This window comes from Mercenaria mercenaria, chromosome 11, assembly GCF_021730395.1.
Source record: "Mercenaria mercenaria strain notata chromosome 11, MADL_Memer_1, whole genome shotgun sequence".
NCBI lineage: Eukaryota > Metazoa > Mollusca > Bivalvia > Venerida > Veneridae > Mercenaria > Mercenaria mercenaria.
In genome coordinates this window covers 35,462,007-35,483,045 of record NC_069371.1, presented here as the reverse complement: position 1 = coordinate 35,483,045, position 21,039 = coordinate 35,462,007, and the positions used below count along the sequence as shown (strand labels likewise).

The 21,039-nt window shown below is 35.7% G+C and overlaps 1 protein-coding gene across 4 annotated transcripts in view; it reads right to left on the bottom strand.

Annotated features, from left to right (window-relative positions):
• LOC123532480 (ATP-dependent translocase ABCB1-like) overlaps nt 1–21,039 on the bottom strand; it is a 53,877-nt gene that overhangs the window by 6,934 nt on the left and 25,904 nt on the right. For 3 of the 4 annotated variants that reach the window (XM_053517129.1, XM_053517131.1, XM_053517132.1), the window contains 12 exons: nt 20,852–21,022; nt 20,248–20,409; nt 19,009–19,027; nt 11,848–11,975; nt 10,634–10,786; nt 9,589–9,693; nt 8,799–8,876; nt 7,582–7,665; nt 5,416–5,619; nt 4,592–4,833; nt 3,730–3,892; nt 3,025–3,042 (listed from right to left, as the gene is read on the bottom strand). In XM_053517129.1, coding sequence (XP_053373104.1) covers nt 3,025–3,042; nt 3,730–3,892; nt 4,592–4,833; nt 5,416–5,619; nt 7,582–7,665; nt 8,799–8,876; nt 9,589–9,693; nt 10,634–10,786; nt 11,848–11,975; nt 19,009–19,027; nt 20,248–20,409; nt 20,852–21,022 — 1,527 coding nt within the window. The remainder of the gene's footprint in view (nt 1–3,024; nt 3,043–3,729; nt 3,893–4,591; nt 4,834–5,415; nt 5,620–7,581; nt 7,666–8,798; nt 8,877–9,588; nt 9,694–10,633; nt 10,787–11,847; nt 11,976–19,008; nt 19,028–20,247; nt 20,410–20,851; nt 21,023–21,039) is intronic. The other variant, XM_053517130.1, reaches the window with a different exon arrangement.

Sequence of the window (21,039 nt, the reverse complement as noted above, 5' to 3'; positions counted from 1 at the left end):
AGCTCAAACTATATTCAATTCTGACATTTAAAAGCAAAGCTCAAACCATATTCAGCTCAAACACTGAGAAGCAAAGCTCAAACCATATTCAATTCCGACACTAAACTGTATTCAGTTCTGACACTGAGAAGCAAAGCTCAAACCATACTCAATTCTGACAATGAGAAGCAAAGCTCAAACCATATTCAGTTCCGACACTGAAAAGCAAAGCTCAAAGCTCAAACCATATTCAGTTTCAACACTGAGCAGCAAAGCTCAAACCATATTCAGTTTCGACACTGAGCAGCAAAGCTCAAACCATATTCAGTTTCGACACTGAGAAGCAAAGCTCAAACCATATTCAGTTTCGACACTGAGCAGCAAAGCTCAAACCATATTCGGTTTCAACACTGAGAAGCAAAGCTCAAACCATATTCAATTCCGACACTGAGAAGCAAAGCTCAAACCATATTCAATTCCGACAATGAGCTGCAAAGCTCAAACCATATTCAGTTCCGACACTGAGAAGCAAGCTCAAACCATATTCAGTTCCGACACTGAGAAGCAAAGCTCAAACCATATTCAATTCCAACACTGAGAAGCAAAGCTCAAACCATATTCAGTTCCGACACTGAGAAGCAAAGCTCAAGGAAAGAATTATATTTCCTCTTTCAAATGTAGGGATAACGCATGTTTTTTCGTGTTATAACATCTGCAGAATCCCAAGGAATTTGTTGGTACCCGAGGGATTCTGCAGATGTTATAACACGATATAAACATGCACTAACGCTATTCTAGCATAAAACGGGTAAAAACTAATAAATGAATACAATGTCACTCAACGTCATTAAATATCCACGAAATGCGCGGGAATGTCTGAGTTTTTTTTTTTTTTTTACGTTGACGTCATTTCGTTTTGAATGATCTGTTTTGGGGCCGAATGACGTTTACGCTTTGCCACGGAACGCGTATATATAAAAAGGTGTTATAACAGCAGACAAGCATGAGAATCTCTCTGTTAACACACGTTTTCTCTCCTGTTAAAACACCCCCCAAAAAGTGACAAGAACAGCAGTTTTATGCTAGAATGCACCTTATAATATGATTTTTTCTTTTCATTTTTTCCATACATTTTTTTTTGTCATTATTGTAGAAAATCTCTTTGATAAAAAGCTTCTGATGTGTTTCACATGGAAAAAAAGATATGTTTAGGAACTACAGATGTATAAATTAATAACATTTTGCCAAGAACTTTTCAAAATGTCATTATTATTTTTATTATTTTTATAATTACTATAAATGAAAGCTATCATACTGCAACAGGTTTCATGAAAAAAACAACAGAATTTCAATGTATTACGTATATCCTTATAATATATAGCCAATATATCATGTTTCCTGTGATATACAACAATGAAACACATCCTGTAAACTATCTATTTACTGTTTGACCCGCATAATACAATGCAGTGGAGAAGGTTTATCATAAATGCAGCTTTATTTTGCAAGATCCTGATGTAAACTTATATTTATAATACTCTACTCTTACTTAAAGAGAAATCAAGAAAACACCTTTTTACAGAAAAAGGAAGATCAAACAATAGGTAGTAATGCACTTTAGAACCAAAACTGTTTCTAAATAGAACAAGAGCTGTCGGAGGATAGCTTCGCTCGACTTTTCAACAGGCTTGTCAGTTGAATGAAAATCAAAGTTGAAAAAGGGGAATAATTTTGTAAAATTGCAAAACAGGGTTATGGAACCTGTAAAATGCATATCAGTTCATGACAATGGACAACTGTGTGAAGTTTCAATCTATTCCCATCAGTGGGTACTGAGATACCAGCTTACATACAAAAACTTAACCAAAAACAGCTAAGTTGGAAAAGGGGCATAATTTTGTAAAAATGCAAAGTAGAGTTATGTAACCTGTGCATTACATGTCAGATCATGACAGTGAACAAGTGTGTGATGTTTCAATCCATTCCCATTAGTGGGTACTGAGATACCAGCTTACATATAAAACCTTAACCAAAAATTTCTAAGTCGAAAAAAGGGGCATAATTTTGTAAAAAAGCAAAATAGAGTTATGGAATTTGTGCAATGTAAGTCAGTTTATCACAGTGAATAAGTGGGTAAAGTTTCAATCCATTCCCATAAGTGGTTACTGAGATACCAGCTTACATACAAAAAACATTACCAAATTGGGACGCGGACACAGACGCATGAGTGAGTCCAATAGCTCTACCTATTCTTTGAATAGTCAAGCTGAAAATGTGATAAAAAAAATTTCCCAAGAGTCCAAACTCTTTCTCCTCTATGGCATTCTTGAAGTAACTGTTTACAAGATACAGGTTTAATTCATGATAACAGAGACATTTTGATTTAAAGATAAGTGCAGGATTGCCTATATTTAAAATTCCCTGTAAGAAATAATAAACATCTGCTGAAAAGGCCTGCATAATTTCATTAAGTTGATCACTATACAGGACCCTATGGTTTAAGCCTCTGGTACATTATACACATTTAATCAATCAGAAAATTGCAATGTTTTTAATTTTGTCTCATAATAGTCTTGGTCAAACTAAATAATTGCCTGAAAATGTATGGAATTTTATCAATTCAAATATTGAGTAAAACAGCATTTACCCTTAATTTCTAATAAAAAAGGTGCTAAATCACCTTTAACCTGATACTTATTAAGAGCATTTCATATATCTTAAAAAGATTAACCTTTACCCTGCAAAATTTCTAAAATGGACTGGTCTATCATTCAATTTGGGTAGTGCCACTTATTATTCAAAGGAAAATTTACTGACTGAATAGCGGACAGTGCAGACTATGATCGTACAGGCTGATCCTGGTCTGCACTGGTCGCAAAGGCAAACTAACTTGCCGCCAGCCAGCTAAAGGTTAAACATGTAAAGCACAGAGTAAGAGGTCAAAAAGCTGTACATTCTGTAACTCAGTGAGAGGAGAAACACGCCAGTTAGACAACAAAGCACATGTCAAAACATCTAATTTTTTTTTTTTGAAAATGTAAGAACCTTTTCTTCTGTGTCTTCCTGCAGAAAAGATAAACCAATGTCTATAAAGTTCTATTTCTCTACTATATATACTTTAGTATGGAGACACAGTAGAGGATATAGAGATCTGTTTCTCTACCATTTAGATATAGAGGTCTATTTCTCTGGATATGAAGATCCATTTCTTTACAATGTAGATTATATAGGTGAATTACCTACAATATAGATACTAGTAAAAGAGGCCAATTTCTCTACAATGTAGATTCACAGTGAAACTACTCTGTTTTCTGTGAAAACCATGTGATAAGAAGCGTGTTTTTCACTTCCAAATTGAATACTGGTGTGCATTTTTGACATGTATATTAGTTGACAAAAATCACTACTTATGTAGGAATTAATGTTTCTTACCTAAAAAAGTGTTCCAAATTCAAAATAGATATCATAGGTTAATAAACTTATGTATTAAAGATAAGCTATTTGTCCTTAGACCTTAGACAAGCTTACTGTTGCTGAGTGGCTGCTTATTAATTTCTGACATTTACAGTTTGACCGTCACAATATAAAGCAAACTGTATGCGTCAGATTAGTTCGACTACCACTTCATGTGGTTCACATAATGTTAACACAATACCAACCACCGGCCAATATAAAATACCACAACCTTTTTATGAAACTACAAATTTTCTAACACCATTTTATAACCAAAGAAACTGCGTGCATGCTTACCTCAAGCAATTTGCAGCCCTCGTCAGAGTAACTGTCAATCTTCGGTTCCCTGTCAAGTAGTTTGAAAATTTCCTTTGCTGATTGTTCTGCCTTCGCAGCATCCGGAGCAAATGAACTCGCTTCTCCAATCGCCATACCACCAAATACAATAGCTGAGAATACCCTGTAAATAATCAGGGAGTTGTTTACTTAACCTTTACCCTGTTAAATATGTAAAATGAACTGGTCCATCATTCAATTTGGGCAGTACTATTTAATATTCGAAGGGGTGTTCACTGAAAATTTACTGACTGAATAGCAAACAGTACAGACCATGATCAGCCTGCAAATATGTGCAGGCTGATCTTCAAGCCTGCACTGGCTGCAAAGGCAAAATCACTTGCTGCCAGCAGGCTAAAGGCTAAAAATAACTTATATGTAAGGTGCTTTAAATAGTCATCAAAAATACATCAACATCGCAGTAATTACCCGCTGTGAAATTATTCTATTTTGTGGGCAAGAAATTTCTTGGCTTTCATAAAAACACCTATAATGTGGGGTTATGAATTTGTGGATTTCAATTTTTGAACATAAAAAAGCTATCATTAACATCTTCACTGGCATTAAATTTTTTGTATTGGCTCTATCACAAGGTCTACCTCAGTGCTGGCAAACAAAAACATCTGTACAAATTTGTGAATGATCCATCAAAGGAAGTTGTTCTTACCACTGTAAAGATTTAGGAAATGGTTATTGAGAAGAGGATGTTTTAAAGTATTCTATTTCTAACTCTGGTGGCCCTTCAGTACAGTCAAGCAAAACTATCTGAACAATTTTTAGAAAGGTAAATACAAGGATGTTAAAAAACAGTAAAGAAACTTACTTAAACACATCAACATAATCTATTTCTGACTGTTGAACCAAGTATGCCCCTAGCCAGAAAGAAGCCGCATACGCAAAGAACATGACAGCCTGAGAGAACGAAAATGAGATTCCAATCACATGTGCTTTCTTTAGCGCTTCGTTGTATGGAATGTCGAGCTCAGCACTAAACTTCTTGTAGAACATTTCTTCTCGAGTCAGCGAGGCAACAGTTTTGATGTTCTCGATAGATTCAATAGCAATCTGAAATAAATTACTACCGCTAGAGAAAAGTCTATGTATCATGTGCAACAAAAGGTATCAAAGCCGAAAAGTTGAACAAATGGTTACAGTAAACCTTAAAAGTTTATTTTTAACTTCTTTAAAGGAAAGCATATTGCTGACTCACCAGGGGCAGAGGTGCACTGTTCACCTCCTGTCCCATGGATTATTGTCTGTTTATGTTATAATTAATTAAAAGTGTAAAAGAAAGTCCATTATGATCTGCTCAAAATAACCTACTGGCAATCCCAATATATTACTGAAAACATGAACATCGACTTCAGACCCAACTGTTGACTTTCAGAATTAAATGGGACCCTAAAATTAACTAAGTTTAAAACTATATATACATAAAGCATGTTCCTGATTTAACAGATTCTTGTAGAATGTGGAAATGATGTTTTCATGCTCTAAAATAGGTACTATAGTGTCAAGAGGAGTTTGAACAATCATTTAGTTTTTTACTTTTTCAGCAGCTTCCACATCTGCCTTAATTTTCCCAACAACTCCTACCAACATTTACAACCAAGGGCTGAAACTCTAGCCTAAAACTCAGTTAATTACCTTGCCAGCAGCTTCCAAAGCCTCTTTATTTTTCCCAGCAGCCCCTGCCAACATTTTCATTTGAAGAGCTCCACCAATCACAAGAAAGGGAAGGAATGCTATAATCAGAAGTGTGAGTTTCCAACTGTAGATGAACGCAATGATCAGGCCAGTCAGAATACTGCATAAACCCATTAAACTTGAGCCAAGTTTAGCGCCCGCTGCCTGTAAAAAGTAAATTTACACAATTGTGGTCAGAGGAAAATACTCTTAACTCATTGAGCGGGACTGACTTTTTTTATGGATGAATTTGTTCGTTTTAATCTGACCTAGTACGGTTTCAGAAATCTGCTCATTTTATAACTATAACTATAATTTCTAAGTTGAAAACGAACATAATTCTGACAAAATTAAAGCCAGATTTAGGTAACTAATCATGTACCAAAAATTATGTACCAAAGACTGTGTGAAGTTTGAAAGCATTTGGCAAAATTGTGATAACAAATGCTCAACTATATGAAAAATTTCAAAATGTTGAGCTGAAAACAGCATGTCATAAAACAAGGGGTTTGTATCAGAAGGTCATAATAACAAATAAAGAAATCACTTACTACCTTCTGGTATTAACCCCTTGAAATATCAATAAAGTCTTTTCTACATAAATATGCAGTAAACACAATGCCCTGGAAATGATGACCAGGCATGGGGATGCAACCTTGCATGTGACCTTGACCTTGCAGGTATGGCCTCTTCATCATACTTGACATTTGTTTAGTTTCATTGGAATCCCTTGAAATTTTTAAGTTATAGCTCAGTCAAAAAATGTTTCAGATGAAAGTCAGGCAGACCCCTCACCACATCCCCTAAGACAAAATCCACCCTGCTCAATCTGACCAAGGTGGACAATGTCCACTTTGATTTTGTTGTAAAAACTCTAAAATTGAATTAAAGATTAAAATGAATTAAACAAGAGCTGTCACTATTGGTGACAAATGCCCCCGAAGCATGCCCAAGAATGCTACAGTTGTCTGCGCAAAAAAAAAACACACATCATTTCGTGACCTTGACCTTGACCCAAGAGACCCGGATCATAAGCTTGACTTATCTTCTCAATATGGTTAACATTTGTGTCAAATTACTTTCAAATCCCTTGATAAATGGCAGAGTTATTGACCAGACAAGAAACATCTTTGACTTCTAAGTGTGACCTTGACCTTGAAGCTAGGGGTCTATGTATTGCGCATGACACGTCATCTCAATATAGGGAACATTTATGACATGTAATTTTAAAATCTCTTCATCAATGGCAGAGTTATGGACTGGACACGAAACAGACCATGTTAACCTTTGACTTCTAAGTGTGACCTTGACTTTGGAGCTAGAGGTCTGGGTCTTTTGCACGACAAGTCGTCTCACTACGGCAAACATTTATGCCAAGTTATTTCAAAATCCCTTCATGGATGGCAGAGTTATGGACCAGACACGAAACAGACCCTGTTAACCTTAAACCTCTAAGTGTGACCTTGACCTTGGAGCTAGGGGTCTGGGTCTTGCGCATGACATGTCGTCTCATTATGTTGAATATTTATACCAAGTAATTTCAAAATCCCTTTATGGATGGCAGAGTTACAGCCCGGACAAGAATTTACACGGACGGATGCACAGACACATGGACGGACGGACAGTGCGATTTTAATATACAATTTTTTAGGATAAACTTTATCAATTTTTAAATGAAATACAGGGAAAATTTGGATATAACTTTAGAAATGACACAGTGGCTTTTGTCTGCATTGGTTAAATTGAGCAGGGCCGAGGATTTTGTCCATATCCTGTCAGGTACACAGACAGACTGCATAAGGTGGTAATAATGTTGTTTTTTCTAACACCTTGAGAAACGAATCTTTCATGAACTTTCCACTAATAAAAGGTTTGACCCTTGGAAAAGTCAGTATGCAGGGGCAGTCAGTATGCAGGTGAAATCAGTATGCAAGGGTATGCAGGAGTAAAATGCTACAGCATTAAAATCTTTCAAACAATTGTTACCAAATGAACAATAACTGGTTTATAAATGTATCTGCTTGACTATAAAGGTCCAGAAGCTGTGTTAGAACAATAATATTATTGGTATCATTAAGTTTGCTTCATATTTTCAGAAGAAGAAAAAAATCTATAAGAGGAACTTACCCCTTGAACCTGTGAAGCATCAGTTGACAGGCGTGTACAAAGAGCTCCAACACTATTGTCATGGTCATCAAAAAATGCAATTTCCTGTAAAAACAATGTTTTTTAAGAGGTTTTGTACCAGTAACAGTAATTTCCTGTATAAAAGATTTCTATTCAACATTCAAGAGGTACTATTTCGTAAAAACAATAACTTTTATTCATATTCATGACGTTATATACCAGTAACAGTATTTTCTTGAAAAAAAGTCTTTATTCAACACTCAAGAGGTATAATCCTGTAGTAAAAAACAAAATTGTTGTTCAGTATTCAAGATTTTATATACTGGTAACAGCAACTTCCTGTAAAAAAAGGTCACCTGATTAAGAGATTTTATACTGGAAATAGCAAATTTCAATTTCAGTTTTTCGTGCATTATACAAGGACTGAAGAAAATTACCTTGACATAAGTATGGTTTTAATAAGATATTTGTGAAATACTATCCTAACAACAGAATCAGAATATTGCATGTGACATGTCATTAATAGAGGTTTCATTAACAGGGTTGTCATTAATGGAGTTGTCATTGTCGAGGAGGGATTATTCCCAGACTTGCCATTAATGGAATTATAATAATATGTAATGCATATGTCCTTAAAAGCGATGTCCTTAATGGTGTTGTCGTTAAATGTTGTGTTGTTAACAGAGTTGTTGTTAATGGAGGTTTCATTAACAGAGTTGTCATTAAAGCAGTTGTCTTTAACACAAGTGTCATAACAAGTGTCATTATAGGTATTTTAATAGAGGTGTTTTTAATAGTGGTGCATTTAATATAATTGTCATTAACAGAAATATCTTTAAAATAGTTGTTGTTAAATGCAATGTCATTAACAGAAATATCTTTAAAATAGTTGTTGTTAACTGCAATGTCATTAACAGAAATATCTTTAAAATAATTGTTGTTAAATGCAATGTCATTAACAGAAATATCTTTAAAATAGTTGTTGTTAACTGCAATGTCATTAACAAAGTACACTATACCTTCTAAAATAGCTTGATGCAAGATCGGCATCATTGTAGTACCGACTTAACATTCCTAAACGGATATTTGTAGCTGCCAATGTGATAACCAACAATATCTTTAAAATGATTGTTGGGATTAACTGCCAGTTGGGTCATCACGTCACTTTTAAATATTGATTGTTAACTGCAATGTCATTAACAAAGGTTACACTATACCTGTCTAAGCATAGCCTTGAAGGACAGAGATCGGAGCCTCATTGTGAGATATTCCCCTGATCTTCCAAACATGTAGCCCTGAAACGTGAATATTTGAGCCGTGCCATGAGAAAACCAACATAGTGGCTTTGCGACCAGCATGGATCCAGACCAGCCTGCGCATCTGCGCAGTCTGGTCAGGCTCCATGCTGTTCACTTTTAAAGCCTATTGGAATTGGAGAAACTGTTAGCGAACAGCATGGATCCATACCAGACTGTGCGGATGCGCAGACTGGTCTGGATCCATGCTGGTCGCAAAGCCACTATGTTGGTTTTCTCATGGCACGGCTCATTTGTATATGAATAAATTATGAATAAATAAGTATACGCATACTTGTTTGATTATTACATCAACATCAAAATGTATTACCTGGAGAAAATATGTGATGAGACTTAGTTCTTACTATCACCCTAAGGGTGTTATATTATACCCCACCCCCATCAAGAATTATATGACCTTGAGACAATATATGATGAAACTTATTCTTACTATCACCCTGCAAGACATTCAGTAAGGGTGTGATAGTATACACCCTACCCCTATCAAAATATGTTACCTGGAGATAATACGTGATGAGACTTAATCTTACTATCACCCTGCAAGACATTCAGTAAGAGTGTGATCGCCCATCAAGATATATTACAAGGAGAAAATATGTAATGAGACTTAATGCCAACAATCATCCTGTAAGTCATTGAATAGTATAAATAAACTATTACCCACCCCTCTTCCCCAAGACAGATATATTACCTGGAGAAAATATGTTATAAGACTTAGTCCAGCCAATCCTACAAACATTAGGACATATTTGGTGATCTCTTTTTCTTGTTCATCTCTACTTTCGATTGAAAACACCTGAAATGAAAATTCATATTCTTTCATCAGGAAAATCTGACATCGATTTCTGAATTTGAAATGTATCTTTCCTGAGGAAACAATATTTTTGTATTTGGAATAATAATTGAAACAATTATTCCTGTCTTATTCTAAAGCAGGTACAAATGTATATTCCAGGGGTCAAAGTTTTTGACTGGTCATATTTGATTACATATTTATGTCATCTCATCCAGCATCACACCAGATGCATGCAATATACTAGACATTCTTCACGGAAAGCATGCGCTGTAATGTGAAATTAGAACTTTTGTATTCCACCAACTATGGTAAGTGAAATATTTATTCATGTCAGAATTTTATTACATTAAACATATACAACACTGTACAGCTAAACAATCAATGCAAAGAAGAGAGAAAAGAAAACAGTGAACATATGATATAAATTGCTGTTCCAGTAATTTCCATTTTGATATGAAATACATAGATAGTGTTTATACCTTCACACACTTTCAACCTGCCCAAATACATCTGACAGAGTATTTTGCCAGTCATTTTCATTTCCCCGATTCAATAGACAATAAGAATATTCCAGCTTTTTTTAAGAATTCGCACTTTGTAGCTGGTATAAATTCATGTACCAATTTGTTTGCAATTATGAGTGAAAACATGAAAACATGACGGAATCTGCAGTATTTCTCATCAAAATGAAAACTAAACCATGATTCATTATAGTTAACCCTTACCCTCCTAAATAAATTTCTATAATGAACTTGGCCATTTTTCAATTTGGACAGTACCATTAACTTGTGAAAAGGGGTGCTTACCAAAAAGATACTGACTGAATGGTGAACAGTGCAGATCATGATCAAACTGCACGAATGTGCGGGCTGATCATGATCTACACTGGCCGCAAAGGCAGAATCAATCGTGTCCAGCATGATAAGGGTTAAATACATACCCCAAGAATTTCAGCAAAAATGACAGCAAATGCAGGCATGAGTCCCCCATTTAAAATACTGCCGATACAACCAAGCATAATGCTCCACCATTCTGAGGCATTCATCTTCAAAATTCTCATCAAACCTGAATTCACCTCTTCCTCTTTCTTCTCCTGCAAGTGCAACAAAAATATTTATTTATTTGTATGACCTTGGATTCAGTTATACTTATAATGGCTTTCAATTACTGTAAAAGCATTTAACTTAACCCTTACCCTTCTATATTTCTATAATGGACTGGTCCATCTTTCAATTTGGACAGTACCACTTATTACTCAAAGGGGTTTTCACTGAAAATTTACTGACTGAATAGCGAACAGTGCAGACCATGATCAGACTGCACGGATGTGCAGGCTGATCTTGGTTTGCACTGGTCGCAAAGGCAGAATCATCTGCCGCCAGCAGGCTAAGGGTTAATCAGCATTTAATTTTGTGTTTCTGGTCAAAGTAGCCATTTCATGGTGAATCGAATTTGTGATTTAATCAAAATAAACGGGATCTTTGTTTGATATTCATGATATTCATGGGTTCTAAATGAGCAGTGACTACTTCTCCAAAAGTGACTGACAATTAGAGATCAGACAAACTGCATTTTTTTTATGCTGGATACCAAACTCATGACATCTAGATCTATATACTCAACATGAATGAAGCATCAGCACAGAATGGTATATGCTGTAAATGATGCACAATGTTTCAATCATCAACAGAACATTCAGTCAAATGCAATATTTCATCAAATACGAAAACATGTTGCATTTTTGTTGAATTATGTCCAATTCTGTCAAGATTTTTATCCAAAACAGTACAAAATATGCAACTGGGAAATGTTTTCAATATTTACAATAACTGACTGTGCATCCAAGTGAACAGCTTAATCAAATGTAGCCTGAATAAAAAATTGTAGATCAAATTATGCGAACAACAACATTACTTTTGAAGCAAATATTTAATCAAGTGAACATTACAGAAACTTTTATCCCGAAATAACTGATTGTAACTAGTTTGACGCTAAAAGTCGTTGAAATTCTATTTTTTCTCAACTAGATGTCATAGCCGATGAAATGTTAGATGGACAGAATAATTTTTAACATTTTGTCTTTGGTTTCCTAAATAGGCTACTATAAAATTCTATTCCTCAACTTGGGTTAATGTTGGAACAACAAAAAATCACCTCATCTGCTTTTCCCGCTTCCTCTTCCTTTTTATGTTCCGGGAAAACAATCATGGAATGTTGTGTTTTCAATGCTTTCTTTTTTGGTGTGTTCTCAGCTGCTTTTTCAAATATCTCCACTTCTTCATCTGAAATATTTAATTTCAATGTCTATTTGTTGAATTATCTAAGGCTCCTGTTTTCATCCTTATACAATCCTCTACCATATATACTCACCTATTAGGCAGATTGCTTATTAGACAGGGTCCCAGGTTTGTGCAAAAATCAGCAGTATTTTACTTACACCCTCTTATAAGACGGGTTCACCTTTTTTTTTCATTTGTGGGAACTTTCATTAGAAAACTAGGCCAAAATTGAGGGATGACTTCATCATCATTTTATAACACAGGACAGATGAAAATAGAAAATAAGTGTTGCATGAAAACAAACTTGGACAATGTTCATGTTTGTGAATAATGCACCACTGATTCTCACAGTTTTCATGATGGACAGAAATAGATTAGTTCAACAGATATTCAAAAAAGAAAAGAGCCATGCCATGGGAAAACCAACATAGTGGCTTTGCGACCAGCATGGATCCAGACCAGCCTGCGCATCCGCGCAGTCTGGTCAGGATCCTTGCTGTTCGCTTTCAAAGCCTATTGCAATTAAAGAAACCGTTAGCGAACAGCATGGATCCTGACCAGACTGCGCGGATGCGCAGACTGGTCTGGATCCATGCTGGTCGCAAAGCCACTATGTTGGTTTTCCCATGGCATGGCTCAAAATATTAATTCATTTGACTGCTTGACAAGATTGGTCTAAGTAGAATCCTGCTAAAAATTAAGTATTTCTTATATCAATTTTGTTTATATCTGAGGTGGAATTGTGAAATTTTAGTTTACATTAATAAGAAAGCATGCAGTCTTGTAGTCAAAATGATAGAACTTAGTTTGAGAACCAGTCACGCAATGCTGTTTTGCTAATAGTCAGTTTCAAAATTATGCTTAGAAACCAACCAATCAAACGCAAGAGTTTTGAGACTGGTTTCAAAAAATAAGCTTCAAATATTCAAACACCACCTTGACGAACACCAGTTTGATGTTTGTTACAATATCAAATAATTTAGGCATGCTAAAAGGAAGCTCTTGGTTTCAAACCATTGCTGGATCATGCTCTTACCTACTACAGCTCAACATACAGTGTCTTAACCCTTACCCTGCTAAATTTCTCAAATGGAATGGTCCATCATTCAATTTGGACAATACCATTTATTATTCGAAGGGGTGTTCACTGAAAATTTACTGACTGAATAGCGAACAGTGCAGACCATGATCAGAATGCATAGATGTGCAGGCTGATCTTGGTCTGCCACTGGTCGCAAAAGCAGAATCACTTGCCGCTAGCAGGCTAAGGGTTAAATACCAGTAGATGATATTAATCTTAGCCTGCTGGTGGCAAGTTATTCTGCCTTTGCAACCAGTGCAGACCAAGATCAGCCTGCACATGGTCTGCACTGTTTGCTATTCATTCAGTAAATTTTCAGTGGACACCCCTTCGAATAATAAAATGTATTGGCCAAACTGAATGATGGACCAGTCCATTTTAGAAATTTAGCAGGCTAAGGGTTAATATATAGATTGTCTTAGTTTGGGTCCAAGACTGCATCACTAGAGAAAATGCAAATATTTCAAGCAAAATTTCAGTTTTATGTCTGGTTCTCTTGAGGTGACACAAGGATGAACAATAATGCTCGACTTCTACAGGAATTCAAATGGCCAAATATAGTTCAAGGGCGTAACTACTGTTACGCGCAATACGCACATGCGTATAATTTTTTGTCAAAGTACTACCCTAAAAAGCAGCCAGACTGCACCAAATAAAGTCAATACTTCAAAAATTTCCCCTCCCCTCTCACACCCACCCCCTTTCCCGTGCGCCCTTACAGAAGAAAAAGGCCTGCTGCGTACTCTTGCTGTGTACATACAGCGTATATGATGCGTACATGATGTGTACTGAAATCAATAGTACGCAGGATATACACCGCACATACACCGATAGTACGTTTGTAGTACACTTTTGACATGCAAATGAGCTCTGCCGCGTACTACTTGCTGCGTACATGCTGTGGACTACATAGTACACAGGATGTACGCTGGAGGAATTTAGTATGCGAGAAATAGTACGCAGCATGTACACGGCACATACACTTTTCACATGCAAATGAGCCTGCGGTGTACTACCCCTGCGGCGTACATGCTGTGTACTCCTGCGGTGTACATGCTGTGTACTCCTGCGGCGTACATGCTGTGTACTCCTGGCCCGAGTCCTGCAGCGTACATGCTGTGTACTTCTGCTGCATACATGCTGTGTACTCTTGTGGCGAAACTGCTGTGATAATGTAAATTCCTTACCCCACCAACTTTCGTATGCAAATGCTGATCATTTGGACAGAAAAAAACAGAAAAAAGATAAGTGACATGCATCAATAAGTATTTACCCTTACCAAAATAATGTAGATTGATGTTATCAAATAAATTAGTATGCTTTTCTCCATCCACTTTTCAATGAAATAAATCAATTTTTGTAGCATGTAATTTGGTAAACATTTGAAGAAAATGGCGTAACTGCATCAAGGGAAACAACTTTAATGCAACTTAATATAAGTGTTATGATTTATTATAGACGATGTGTGCGTAGTATGTATTTATTTTGATTAAAATCCATCTGAGAACAATCTAGGACTGGAATTATATAAGCATTTATACACTTTTACGTCTGTAAAAAGTAGCGCACCAAAAAATTTTGGATTGATTTTTTCCAATGGGGCAAGCGCAATTAGCCAAAAACGTTCTGAAAATATACGAGCGGCAAATCCGATGAACAACTTTTTAATTTGGTGAGGCCTTAATGAGTTAACATAATGAGCATTAAAGCCTTTATAAAACATGATAGAGTGGTGTTTTGCTTAAGAGTATTCAAATAACAGTGAGAGCTATTAATTCTTCTCATTCGGGCGCTGTTGCGGCATTATCTTGGTGATTATTTCATGTATAACAAAATGTAATGCAACGAAGTTCAAATAAGGCTTTTCAATTATCCAAGTTAGAAAGCTCCAGGATTAATTCAAAATGAAAAAGAATATATTTTTACACTGCATGCAAGGTGCAGCTCAGAAATCACTAAGATGTAAGCTTCACAAATGAACATTGTAAATAGTTTGGCAAATTTTTATTGTTCAGAATACCGGTAATCTGAACTATTCTATGCTATTAAGATAAAAGTTACTCGGAAATAAAGTTCTTGCTTCCAAAAAAAAAAAATGTACAAATCCTTCCTGCATGAAGTCCCTCCCGCGTATATGAAGTTTACTTCAGACTTTAACTTATAAAAAAAAATTTAATATAAATGCCAAAAAAAACTGTACAAGTCTTTCCCGCGGATATTAAGTGTACTGCACAAATTTTCAGAGTCTGTGCTGCGTACTTGAAGTGTACTAGTGACCTCCTGCGTACATGCTGTGTACTAGTCGAAATAGTACACGGCATGTACGCGGCATGCGGTGTATGTAAAATGTACTCCTCTGGCGTACTACTGTGTTCGCGGCATATACACAGCAAATACGCAGCATGTACGCCACAGAGGCTTGCTTCTGTAAGGGCGTATAATTCATATCGCCCTGAGTACGCCCTTGTAGTTAAACTTATCTTATTTTAAACAAGAGCTGTCACTAATGGTGACAAATGCCCCCCGCAACGCCTTGACCTTTGACCTGGTGATCTTGACCTTTGACGTGGTGACCCCAAAGTCAATAGGGGTCGTGTACTCAATAAGTACTATCAGCAAGTGAAGTTTGAAGGTCCTGGGTGCAGTGGTTCGCGAGTTAAGGGCCTTTATGCAAAAAGTTAACACTGGCCCCTGTAACCTTGACCTTTGACCTGGTGATCCCAAAGTCAGTAGGGGGTCATGTACTCAGTGAGTACTATCAGCATGTGAAGTTTGAAGGTCCTGGGTGCAGTGGTTCGCGAGTAAAGTTCCTTCAAGCAAAAAGTTAACGTTGGCCCCTGTGACCTTGACCTTTGACATGGTGACCCCAAAGTCAATAGGGGTCGTGCACTCGATGAGTACTAAAAGCATGTGAAGTTTGAAGGTCCTGCGTGCAGTGGTTCGCAAGTAAAGTGCCTTCATGCAAAAAGTTAACGTTGGCCCCTGTGACCTTGACCTTTGACCTGGTGACCCCAAAGTCAGTAGGGGTTGTGTACTCAATGATTACTATCAGCATGTGAAGTTTAAAGGTCCTGGGTGCAATGGTTTGCGAGTAAAGTGCCTTCATGCAAAAAGTTAACGTTGGCCCCTGTGTCCTTGACCTTTGACCTGGTGACCCCAATGTCAGTAGGGGTCGTGTACTCAATGACTACTAACAGCATGTGAAGTTTGAAGGTCCTGGGTGCAGTGGTTTGCGAGTAAAGTGCCTTCATGCAAAAAGTTAACGTTGTGACTAACGAACGGACAGCTGAAAACTAATATGCCTCCCTTCGGGGGCATAAAAACGCGTCCATAAGAATTGCTGGAGTTTGCCCATCCATCAATGGTGTTTCCAAATGGAACACAGAAATTATCATGCTTTATAGACTATAAGAATTATCTAATTCAAAACAGTAAATTAAATAATTCAGTAGTGTGTAACTGACGCAATAAACATAATACTAAAATTGGCTGCATAAGCGATTAGCCATTTTTTGAAATTTCAAACTGCCAGTATCCTTGTTAATAATAGTCTAATTCAAAAACTCTTTCAGTCTTATCAATGTCTTGATGGTAGCTTTCATATACAATCAACTCAGATATTCCTTTCTATTTAATGATGACAGCCCCATTAACTTAACCTTTACACTGCTAAATTTCTAAAACAGACTGGTCCATCATTCAATTTGGGCAGTACCACTTATTATTTAAAGTGGTGTTCACTAAAAATTTACTGACTGAATAAGAAACAGTGCAGATTATGATCAGTCTGCACAGATGTGCAGGCTGATCTTGGTATGCACTGGTCATAAAGACAGGATTATTTGCCCCCAGTAGGCTAAAAGAGCAAGGAATGCCAGATAATAATTCAATTTTATATGAAAGCCATCTTCAAGCCTTTCATATCACTGAAAGAATATTTAAAATCGAACCACAATTGAAAAAGATATGGTAGCGCTAGTTTGGAATTTAAGAAAATGGCTTATCATGGAGGCAGCCATTTTAGTTTTCTGACTTTACACACTGCTGGATTCTTTATTTAGCAAATAACCTTTTATACAGATTAATTTCATAATTAGGTTTCTTGAGTGTAAGAGGTAAAAACATTAGTTTCTTTCATTAAAGCTGGAAAAAGTAGAAAAATTATTTTACAGAAATAAGTAAAAACAGTTCAAATATGTATTGACTTAATAAATTTGCCATTTTGTTTTTTGTTGCCATGGAAACAAAATGACTACCATTTTGATCAAATATTTAAATGTTCATAACTGTCTCATTTTTAAACCGATTTTGAAAATTCTTTTACTTCTTTAAATGAATTAAGATATCCTAGCAGACAGATTTAAATGCACTGACCTCCAGATTTGACTAAAAAAAAATCTTTCTTTCAAATTGAAGTTTGGTCATATTATGAACATTAGAATAGAGTTTTTGTTTCTAAAATATTTTAAAAATTCCAAATCAAGAAAAAAAGATTACTGCTGGGAATTGAACCCCGGACCACCGCAGCAATAAAGACATTTTCCAGCCGTCATAACTAATAGCACTATAGCGGAATTAGTGAATTAAGACTTCAAAATATAGATATTTATAATCGAGACAGTTTACCTGGAGTAAAGTATTACAAACGCTTTATGATTTTCATCGTAAAAAGTAGTAAAAACAGCAAATTCTCATATGTTTCCGTAACATATAGTTTGTCAGTAATTAAGTTTCATAGCCTTCTTAAGAAATATAGCATTTATTTCTAGACATCTAAAAAAAAAAAGAATATTTTTGTTGTTGTCAAACAATCTGGAGGCCAGTCCCTTTAACATAAGAACAACATTGCCTTTCTCTTTCAGGGTTAAATAATTCATAGTATACCTTTGCCTGTGTTATTGAAAATTTTCCATCAGCAGCAAATAAAATAGAGAAAATATAAATTGTAATTTTATAGGCACCATCTATGAATCAGAGATAAAATGATATGAGCCGTGCCATGAGAAAACCAACATAGTGGTTTTGCGACCAGCATGGATCCAGACCATCTGCGCAGTCTGGTCAGGATCCATGCTGTTTGCTTTCAAAGCCTATTGCAAGTAGAGAAACCATTAGCGAACAGAATGGATCCTGACCAGACTGTGCGGATGCGCAGGCTGGTCTGGATCAATGCTGGTCGCAAACCCACTATGTTGGTTTTCTCATGGCGCGGCATACTAGATTGTTTATAAATTTCACAAAATTATGATCAATATTTGCTGTTCTAGTAGATGTTTCTATTCTTTAAACAAGAGCACCGCCTTGCGGTCCAGACGCTCATCTGATTTTTTTGTCTCTGTATAATAATAGAAATATTGTCATACCCATGAATTTCTAAGTCCAAAAGGGGCCATAATTCTTGCAAAAAAGCAATGTAGAGTTAAGGTACTTGCTGTGCAGAGTCAGCTTTTAATGACGAATAACTGCTCCAAGTTTTAAAGCAATAGCTTTGACCGTTAAGGAGAAAAGTTGACCTAAACGCAAAACTTATCCAAGAAATCTGATATTTTAAAAGTCCAAAAGGGACCGTAATTTTTGCAAAAAGCAGGATGGAGTAATGTTTCTTGCTGTACAGAGTCAGCTACTGATGGGGAACAAGTGTTGCAAGTTTTAAAGCAATAGCTTTGATAGTTTAGGAGAAAAGCTGACCTAAACATAAAACTTAACCAGACAACGCCAACACCGACGCCGATCAAGTGCTGACAATAACTCAAATTTTTTTTCCAAAAAATCAGATGAGCTAAAAAATATATTAGCATATACATCGGGAAAATGCTCCCGTCAGGCACACAATACATGTATTTAAACAACAAGTATTTTTCAACCAAACAGAGATGACACTACAGTTGCTTTTCAAAGGAAAAAAAATAATGCAGCAATAATTATGTAATAATTGAGCTATTAATATTTGCTTACCGTCAACTGTCTTGGTACTCTGAAAAAGAAAAAAAAGACTAGAATAATCTTCCTTGAAATTCAAAAATGCTCATTTATCCCCAAAAAGGGGTTATAAGCAGTCAGCTAGAAAGTTCATTATGTACAAGCTGTGTGTTAGATTGGTGAAAATTTTAAGATACAGTGCCCTGTTTGCAGGAATAAGAAAACTACATTACATGTATACATGTAACAAGAAAACAAGAAAAGATGAGATATTGCTATGTAATGTTACTCAAGAACTTTCATGCTGTCTCAAGTTATTTTGTATTCATCTCAAGTACTTTCATCCTACTTCAGGTTCTTTCATATTACATCAAGTACTTTGATACTACCTCAAGTTGTCTGAAATTATCTCAAGTTCTTTGGTATATACATGTACCACAATCTGATTCAATTTGATATTACCGAAGTTCTTTGATATTACCTCAAGTTCTTTGATATTACTTTAAGTACCTTCATATTACTTCAAGTTCTCTGATGTTACCTCAAGATCTTTGATATTACTTCAAGTACCTTCACATTACCTCAAGTTCTTTGATAATACCTCAAGTTCTGTAATATTACCTCAAGTTCTTTTATGTTACCTCAAGTTCTTTGATACTACTTCAAGTACTTTGATATTACCACAAGTTCTTGGATATTACCTCATGAAAGTACTTTGATATTATCTCAAGTTCTTTGATATTACATCAAGTACTTTGATATTACCTCAAGTTCTTAGGTATTTACCACAAGTATTTTAGTGTAAGTTGATATTACCTGAAGTTCTTTTTTATTCTACCTTGAATTCTTTGATATTTACATTATTAGTAAGTACTTTCACACTGTCTCAATTTGTTTTATATTATTTACATCATGCTACTTTTATTATTATTTTATATCAAGTACTTTGATATTTATCTAAAGTACTTTGATGTACTTTGATATTACTTCAGGTTCTTTTATATCATCTCAAGTACTTTGATATTAATTCAAGTTCTTTTATATAACCTCAAGAAGTCTGATATTACCTCAACTATTTTGATATTACCTTATAAACTTTGATATTACCTCAAGATTTTTGATGCATTTTCAGAAGCTTCGATATTACCTTAAGTAAACTTAACTAAGTCTAAGTATTCTGATACTGAATAACTATTCTTAAAGTTGTTGTATGTACTTTATTGTTAGTAGTAAATGCATCTACAATACACTGATATCTCATTAATGGACAATTACCTGTCTGTTCACAAGGTTTTGATAAATTCCGTTTTTGGTCACCAGCTCGGAGTGTGTTCCTTTCTCAACAATAATACCATCCTTAAAGCCAGCAATCATATCAGCTGTCTTGATTGTAGACAGTCTGTGGGCAATAACTATTGTTGTTCTACCATGACTTGCCTGCAATTATAATCATCATTTGATAAAATCAACACTTTGATGAACATGCCAAATGCTGTGCAGAAAACGCTAAATTTCTAAAATGGACTTGTTCATCATTCAATTTGGGCAATACCATTTACTATTAGAAGGGGTGTTCACTAAATATTTACTGACTGAACAGCGAACAGTACAGACCATGATCAGACTGCATGGATGTGCAGGCTGATCTTGGTCTGCACTGGTCGCAAAGGCAGAATCACTTGCTTACAGCAGGCTAAAGGGTAAAGACCAACTTTTTCCACTTTGCCTTATTTATAAACTCAACAAGGTCAACAATTTTCTTTGTAAATAAGTTTACTATTCTGTTAACTTTTAAACTTCATTTTTAAAAGCATCATTTACATTAAGACATTGCATAAAAAAATGTAATTCCAAATACTGACTAAAATTTTAGTTATACTTTTTCCAGGGCCTCTTGTACTACTCCTTCACTTTCGGTGTCCAGGGCCGATGTGGCTTCATCCAGCAACAAGATTTTAGGATCACGCACGAGGGCACGTGCAATAGCAATTCTCTGTTTCTGTCCTCCACTGAGCTGTGCACCTCTCTCACCAACCATGGTGTCATATTTCTTCAAAATTTGAGAAA